We start from the raw sequence: 8,612 nt of genomic DNA, 5'->3' as shown, positions 1-8,612 counted from the left end.
ATGATCTCCCCTTTGTGGAAAGGTGACTGACTACTCCTGATTACCTTCTTATCCTTCACATGCTTGGAAATGGTATCCAAGATCAGCTGCTCCATCASCTTTCCAGGGATGGAGGTGAGGCTGACTGGCCTGTAGTTCCCTGGGTCCTTCTTCTTGCCCTTGTTGAAGATGGGAGTGACAGGGGCTTTCTTCCAGTCCTCAGGCACCTCTCCTGATCACTGCGACCTTTCAAAGATGATTGAGAGAGGCCTAGCAATGACACCAGCCAGCTCCCTCATCCCTCACAGGTGTATCCCACCTGGGCCCATGGATTTGTGTATGTCCAGTTTGCTTAAGTGATCCCTAACCTGACCCTCCTCGACCAAGGGAAAGTCTTCCTTTCTCCAGACTTTCTCCCTGGCCTCCAGGGCCTGGGATTCCTGAGGGCCAGTCTTACCAGTAAAAGCTGAGGCAAAGAAGGCATTCAGTACTTCAGCCTTCTCTGTGTCCTTTGTCACCAGGGCACCCACCCCATTCAGCAATGGGCCCACATTTCTCCTAGTCTTCCTTTTGTTACTGCTGTATTTATAGAACCCCTTCTTGTTGTCCTTGACATCCCTTGCCAGATTAAACTCCAGATTAACTTTGGTCTTCCTAGGCCCATCCCTGCATACTCTGACAACATCCCTATTATTCCTCCCAGGTTACCTGTCCCTGCTTCCACCTTCTGTTTACTTTCTTCTTCTGTTTGAGTTTTGCCAGGAGCTCCTTGTTCATCCATGCAGGTCTCTTGCCCCCTTTGCTTGACTTCTTTCTCATCGGATGGATGGTTCTTGAGCTTGGAGGAGGTAATCCTTGAGTATCAATCAGCTTTCTTGGACCTCTCTTCCTTCTAGGACCCTATTGCATAGGATTCTTCCAAGTAGGTCCCTGAAGAGGCCAAAGTGTACTCTCCTGAAGCCCAGGGTTCTGATCCTGCTTTTTGCCCTGGCCCCTTCTCTCAGGATCCTGAACTCCACCATCTCATGGTCATTGAAGCCAAGGTTGGTTCTCTCCCTACAAGAAAAGCTACAGGATCAATTAACTTCTGGGAGAATAATGGGGATGTGCAAAAGCTCCTGGGCAGATCTGTAGCTCAGGAGCTAGATGCTCTTGTTTAACACCTTATCTCTGCGTCCAAGGAAACTTTTTTAAAGGCCCCCTTTGCCTTCATATCTGCAGGAGGATACCCTTGTCGTTCCTAACCCATCTCTTAGCTTTTGCCTTCTTCCCCAAATATTAGGCACTCCACTTGCTTTGTACCACAAGTCATACAGTTTGGCCAGAGAAAGCTTCCAACACCCTATTAATCAAATGGCCACACCAGATGGTTCCATGTCAGTTCACCCAGGTCTTTCTGACTTCTCCATTCCTTCCCCTTTCTCATTTGCCTTGCAGAGACTGAGGTGGAAAAAAGCAGATAATTCTTACCAGGCAGCCAGAGACATGTTTTGTTTCCCTTCCACTGTTCATGACCAATTATGCAGAGTATGAAAAGAAAACAAAATGAGTTTCTCATGTCATTGGAAGATAAAAAACAAAGCTATATGTTCATAACAAGCCAGGGGCCTCCCTGACCTAAACTCACAAAGTCAAAAATGGACATATTACACCTTCAAGCTCTCCAGCCTAAAACCAAAGGAAAATATTGTCCCTGAAGAAAGAGCTATGACTTCTCATCCCCAGCTTCCCAAGACAAACAAAGGAAGCCAAATTGCCTGTCAGTAGATTTCTGGCCTAGGAGCTCAAGGCTTATCATTTCAGCCTTTACTTCTGGATGCACTTCAGGGATTCCCTTTGCAGTCAGATCTGGTAAAAGAAAGCTTCACTGGCACTGATCACTTCCTATTCAGTTCACCATCTCTAATGCTGGGCTTGCCCTCCTAGTCTTTTACCCTCATAAGTCAACTTGCCAGGCCAGAGAGCTCTATGGCAGTGCACTGCAGAGCTTCCTGACCTATTGGGCTACTGAGACTCATCTTATCTCACAGGATGTGTTGCAAGGAAAGAGGAAAGCCAAGCCCCAAGGAAAAAACAGGTAAACTCAAGTGTTCATGGCTAGTTTTATGCCTCTATAGCACCAGGCACGCAGGTAATGCACAGACCCCTGTCTTCAAGAGGAACTGCCTACCCACCATCTTCTTTTGACTACATCTGCAGGCAATATTGGGGAGATGTTGTGAAAGAAAGTTCTGAAGACCATCCCATTCACCATTTCACCTTTTCTCTTTCACCCTAAATAAGCTTATTCCCTGCCCCCATCTCCTACCACAAAGCCATGTGCTGAAGGTATGCAACTGGAACAGTCAACCACTCAAGAGACTCCTCTTTCATCTTGGCATACTAAAAGGCTTGCCACTAATCCATGTGATCTCCTTGACTTCTCTGTTTCCTTCCTCATCATCTTAGCAAGGATTTGAAGAATAATGCGGTGATTCCTCACAGACAATCAGAAATATACTCACCATGCCAACTAAGAAAGAACTTTCTCTCATTGAATTGGAAAAAACAGCTCCTTGTTGCCTGCACAAAGCAGAAGAGAGCAGGAGGTGCAAGGGATCACCTAATTCCAAGAACAAGACGCTTCTCACTGAATTGTCCAAGACCATATCCAGAGGTCAGAAGCCATTTATCTCTGAGAAAAAAAAAGAGAGAAATTCATAGCCTGTAGAAAATGGAGGGTTTATTTCTGAGAGAAGGAGATTATAATGTGCCATAAAATCAGTATTTCCATTAAATGCATCATTTTTAATATCTGGTAGAGTTATGAATTTCAGTTTTCAGAAACATCTTTGGAAGGTGTTTTGCAGATTTCTTTTGAGACCAAGACGTTGGAGATGGAGAGCTTGATTTCTTAGAAATGACCTTGTCGCTGATGAAATATGGTTGGTTGTGGCTCTTAGGGCTTTTATTCACTGAACTTGCCTAGGGATGCATTGTTTCAGGACAATTCTGAGAAACCTGATGCATTCTAATAGGGTTGACCAGGAGAGTGACTTAAGAAGTGGATTTAGGAGAAAATTTTCATCCTAGTAAGGGATCTTAGAAAAACAGGAGTTTTGCTTGAGGACCCCATTTTTGTTTTGCAGGCTTGTGTAATGGAAGCTATGGAGAAAACTGGCTGCCATTAGCCCTCAGCCAAATTTGATGCACCAGTTTTGCCTCAAGGTTTTCTGGCATACTGTCATGGGAGTATCAGTGTCATCAGTTATATCTTTGGGGGGAGAAATTAATTTGTGTTTACTTGGGAATGCATTTTCTACAAAATTCCCTAGCTTTTTTTGGACCTCCTTGACGAAAGTTGGTCTGCCTGATTTGAGATGGATTTTCTAGCCTTCTTAGAGTATCAGGGAAATTTGGTTAAGGAAATTATTTTCATCAAAACTATATAAGGAAGCCTTTTTGAGAGCATTGCAATCAAATTTCATGAGCCTCCTTTAAGACAAGTTGAGGATGAGGGTCATTGGTTGTCTTCCTGAAGTAGACTTCTAGCCCATGGCAAAGCTATTTAACACAGCAAGTGGAATTTTGGGTTTCCTTGCATAGTAGATGTGTGATCCTACCTTCCATAATGGTGGCCATGATCTCTGAGCTCTCTGAACATTATCAGATGTACCTCCAAATCTTAAGTTAGGTAATTTCCTATTTTCCCCAATGTTCTGACTTTTTCCTTCCTATCTTGCCAAGGAAATGCTAAGGCTTCCAGTTTGAATACAATTTATATGAACTTTTCCATTGCAAAATTTGTCCAAACTCATGCTCTTTTGCTAAAAACACTTTTAAATATAGCCCAGGAGATCAATTACACAAAAATGGCTGAAACAACTCCCAGTTCTAAACAACTGGCCATAGCATTAGAAGAGAGCTCTCGTATAACTAATATAATTCTTGCTACATTCACCTCAGAAATGAAGGCTTTCTCATGTGGTATTGATCAAATCTATTTGCCTAACCAAAAACATAAGAATTGAATTTGTACTATGACTCATAAGTACATGGCTAGCTGCTTTTAGCCATTCCCTTTTAAAATGTTGGGCTTTGTTTCTGTCAGGTGTTTCACTAATTCTTCATCATTAATTTCTATTAAAACCTTTATATTTTCCCATACATTCCATGAAGTCACATGATTTCTCTGAACTCCTCAAATTAATACCCTTATAGAACAGCCCTTCCAGGGCACAGACTAGGTTGAAACCTAGGTTAAAAACTTGGCTGTCACTGGTGTTCATCATTATCTTTCAGGTAATCTTTCTCTGAAGTTACCTTTATAATACTTGGATGCTTATTTGTGCTAATTCTGGAACCAGCAGTGGACTGAGAATTTAGAGCCCATTGCATCTCAGTAGACCTAACTTTTCTCCAAATATGCCAGAGGAATATCAGTATGAGTTAAGATCGCCAATATGAAATGGGGTGGTGTTGCATTTGTATGTCTAAGTGAAAGGAGAATCAACTGGTGATATTATGCTATGAAAAACACTAGTCCAAGAGATCAGCTAGTCAGGTTCAAAAGAACAGTCCAGACTTTCCTGAGGCACATTTGTCTACACTGTTCTTTAAAATCTCCAATGATACAACATCTACAACTTCCCTAGGAAATCTGTTCCAGTGCTTCACTTCCCTGTTATCAGCTCCCATATATTCATGGGTATTAAGAAAGTAGCTTTATTAACGCTTGGAACAAAAATTATCCATGCCTGTGTATCCATGCTATGAGCACACATGGGACAGTACCCCTTCTGTTGGAAGAGACTACTGTGGCTACCGAGACTGAACTGCAGATAAGCTATAACAGTGGTGGAGCCGGACACTGCACTGAGGATGGTGCTGGCATTCACCTCAGGAAGCAGCCTGTGCTTCACTCCTGGACACTTAAGTTTCCTCTCTCGCTCTTGTTAGGAGTCTTTATGTTTAACCACGAGGATGGGCTCTCCAAGAACCATTTCTGATATACGGGGAGGATTTTGGGTCTTCATTATGGTGCAGCCCTGCCAGTGTTATTCAGTGTCTGGCAAGGGTGTGGGGAAAACAGATGGGAATGGCACTCTGCTTGGGGAAAAATCTCTTGACAAACCAAACTTCTTGCTTCCAGTGCCCCACCCTGTGGAAAATCACCCACAGGAGCCCACACATCTGCGACGCTACCACCACACCAGGGGTAAACCTTGCTGTGGACTCTGCCACACTGCCAGGGAAGGCAGTGGAATCGTGCTGAACCAGAGGGAGGCAGGCATTGCCCCATCTTTCCCCTCAGGCTGAGCTCCAAAGAGCCAGGACAGCGCCAGTGTGTGCCAGGCTGCACCCTGGAAGGGAAACGCAGCCTGTTCCGGTTGTGTGCGGCTACTCCCCGAGGCAGTGGGGAGAGGAGGAAGCGCTCGGGCAGCTCTGAGGCGCGGACGATGCCAGCAGGCAGCCGTTAGCCCGCGCGCACAAGCCCTAAGGCGTGCGGGGCGCGGCAAGGTCGCCGCAAGCCCCCTCCTCCCCCTTCCCCTCCCCCTTCCCCTTCCCCTACACCCTCCGAAAGCGACTGGCGCGTGCGCGCCGGGCATGAGGCGGGCTCACGCCTCGTCATGTGACGTCACTCGGCAGGAAACTCCCGCTCGCTACCTTGTCGGCTGCCCCAGATTTTAGGTCACGTGGACACCGAAACGCGCGCCGTGTCACGTGCGAGTCACGTGACGCCGTCCCGGGACGATGAGGTCAGTGGCTGCGAGTCACGTGATCCTTGCCTACGCGCAGTAGGGCCGGGTGCAGATGGCGGACGCTGAGGCTGAGGCGGCTCCGCGGCCCGAGATGCAGCGGCTGGTGGCGGCGCTCCGTGCCCGCCTCTGGCAGCTGCAGGCGGAGCTGCGTGAGCAGGAGGTGTCCGAGGCTTCGTCCCGGGCGTACTGCCGGGGCTTCTGCCAGGTACGGGCCGGGCAGGGGCGGGCCGCGGCGCGGGCTGCAGGCCGGCTCTGGGGCGGCGGGGGCTGGGGCCGGCGCGCGCCGCGGCGGGCCTCCGCAGCCGCAGTGCGCGCCCGGCCCTGCCCGGCGGCCAACGGGGCTGCCGCCCCGGGCTCCGCCCGCTCCTCCGGGGCTGCTGTGGCGCGGGGCCGGCTGCGGCGTGCGCTGCAGCCGACGGGGGACGTGCGCGCTTGGCCGATGGCGCGGGCCGCTCCCGCGGGCGGGCTGCTGTTCTCCTGAGCCTGGCCTGGCCGGGCGTGGTGTTTTGGGGAGCTGCCGGCCTTGGGCTCTTATAGTGCTTTGGACCTGGGCGTCCCGTAGCACTCGGGGTCCTGTGGGAGCTGGAGGGGTCTGTGGAGTAGGCAGGCCACACGGCATTTTCTCATTGCGGTTTTGGCTTGGGACCTAGACCTCAGACTTTCTGGTCCTTACCTACCTCAGAATTAAAGTAGCATGTCCAGGCTTGATTGAGATCCACCGTGGAATAAACARTGTTTCCTGATTTATGCAGGAGTGTGGTTAATTTAGGTCACTAGATAAGTTTATGTTTGATACCCAGAGGATCTAGTCTGAATCTTTGTTTAGTGCAGCTCAGACTAGTAGTCAGAAATCTTTGAATCAAGCCAATAACTTTTAGAAGAGTACTTGAGCTTGGTTAAGGTCTTAGTGATGGAGATCTCAACTTGTCTTTAAAAAATTCTTTTGGTGGTTCGTTAGTTTTGCTTCCCCCACAGCCTCACTTACTATGAGCTCTGAGGTTAAATAATCTTCATTTATTTGCTGTATAGAGAGCCTTCCAAGTTGAATCTGAAGACACTGTGTTCTAAAGACTTACAATTATACTTCACAATTTACAAGCCAATATACCCACACATTAACTGATACACCTACTTGATGTTTCTCTTTTTGATGAGTGAGTGGCAAAACTGGATGCTAAACAAGACAAACAATCTTTCTGGTGCCTTATATATAAATGATTTCTTCTCATGGTCTTTCATTTTACATCCACAGGTTGGGTACTTTGCCATACTGTTCTGTTGGGAGAATGTTTATCTTGTCACTTTACCACACCACAGAAAAGTTTTGTTTGTTATTTTTTGGAACTGTTACTTCTCAAACTGCAAAATGCTGCCACTGCCTTTTTGTATGTCCCAAGTCATATGTACCTTTTTAAGATATGTGACCTCATATTTGCCTGGAACCCTATATGGTGTGTATTACTCTTTTCTGTGTTTCAGGATTTGCTAAAATGATTTCCAGTACCATTTACTGCATCAGAGCGTGGAAACAAATATGCAAACAAATATGCAGCTAACACTTACTAGAGGTTGTTGAGATAATTCATATATATAAAGGTCTGTTTATCCAGACTATTTTGACTGGTTATAGATGAAGACTTAGAGGCCCTTGATCAATGGAGTTTTATAGAAGACAGTTCTGTGGGTGTTCTTGTTTTTGTTTTGTTTTCAAAAAAGGTAAGAACTGTCCAGCAAAAAATGTGAAACGAACCCTCTTAAGGTCATTGTGCTAATATCAAGTGAGAGTCTCATTTTAGAACATCATGATAGATAATACAGATAAAAATGAAATAGACTTATCCTGGATTGCCATCAGTTGGGGTATTTCTAATCAACAGGATTAACAGTACTCTAAGATTCAGTGGAAAATACGAAGTGGTTGGATGACAAGCTAGCAATTTCAGTGAAGTATGAATTTGTGATGTCACTGCACAGTCCGACCACTGTGAACTGGATGCAAGTTTACCTGTTGGTTTCTCCTTCTAGCTTGGGATGTTTGTGGATGTTGCACAGAATTCTAATGATAAAACRTAAATTGCTGAAAATCCTTTGAATAGGAATTTTCAGAATAACTCACAGTCTGTCTCTAAATGAGATTCAAGAATCTCAATTGAATTTTGTATTAATGACTTGGAGGGTACCATTGATACCCTGTCATAAACTTCTCAAGCTACAGTAGAACATGCCTAGGCAGAAGCTAAATTTAAGTGGGTTTAAATATGATCTGAGGAGGTAGCTGAGGTGAGGGTAGTTAGAATGTTTTAGCCAGTGATGGATTTGCCATCCAGTGTTCACATCTATGTCATAGTCCAGAAAGGTGCTCTGTCTGCCTGTGGAAATTACTGAAACTGAACTGCACGACAAATTATGAACAGATTAAATCTCTATGTTCTGAGCTGTCTGGACACTGTGTTTTACTAGAGCATGCAGTGCCAAATACATACTAGCTTCCAGTAGGTCTTCCCTGGAGCGATGCTGGATGATATTGCCTTGCTTAAAAATAGATACCTTAAAGGAAAGCATAAGATTGGTGTCCAGGATAATACAAAAACTCCTGAAGCCTAAACAGTGGGCTGACTCAGAAACTTTACATTGTACAAGTGTGATACTTTGCATATTCAGCTAATGGAAAACATGTCTGTCGAGGAGCTCAATGTGTACATAAACAGCCAACTGGTATGAACAGTTTGTATGTGTTTGAGATAACTGTTCTCCATATTTACAGWAGAGCTATCAGTAAAACAGAGCTTATAGAACAAACTAAAGACATCAAAGTATCTCCTCTGCAGATACGCAGTGACTCCTATCTTACCGAAATTCTTGAAGGTGACACAGTTGAGGACTAGGTCAATT

General features: G+C 45.6%; 1 protein-coding gene across 2 annotated transcripts in view; it reads left to right on the top strand.

Moving 5' to 3' along the window:
• Positions 1 to 5,745: 5,745 nt before the first annotated feature.
• RLF (rearranged L-myc fusion) overlaps positions 5,746 to 8,612 on the top strand; it is a 58,238-nt gene continuing 55,371 nt past the window's right edge. For both annotated transcript variants that reach the window (XM_026076368.1, XM_026076367.1), the window contains exon 1: positions 5,746 to 5,925. In XM_026076368.1, the coding sequence (XP_025932153.1) occupies positions 5,773 to 5,925 (153 nt within the window). In that variant the 5' untranslated portion in view covers positions 5,746 to 5,772. The remainder of the gene's footprint in view (positions 5,926 to 8,612) is intronic.

Source organism: Apteryx rowi, unplaced genomic scaffold (assembly GCF_003343035.1).
Source record: "Apteryx rowi isolate R43461 unplaced genomic scaffold, aptRow1 scaffold_43, whole genome shotgun sequence".
Classification (NCBI taxonomy): domain Eukaryota; kingdom Metazoa; phylum Chordata; class Aves; order Apterygiformes; family Apterygidae; genus Apteryx; species Apteryx rowi.
This window is presented reverse-complemented; position numbering and strand designations above follow the sequence as displayed.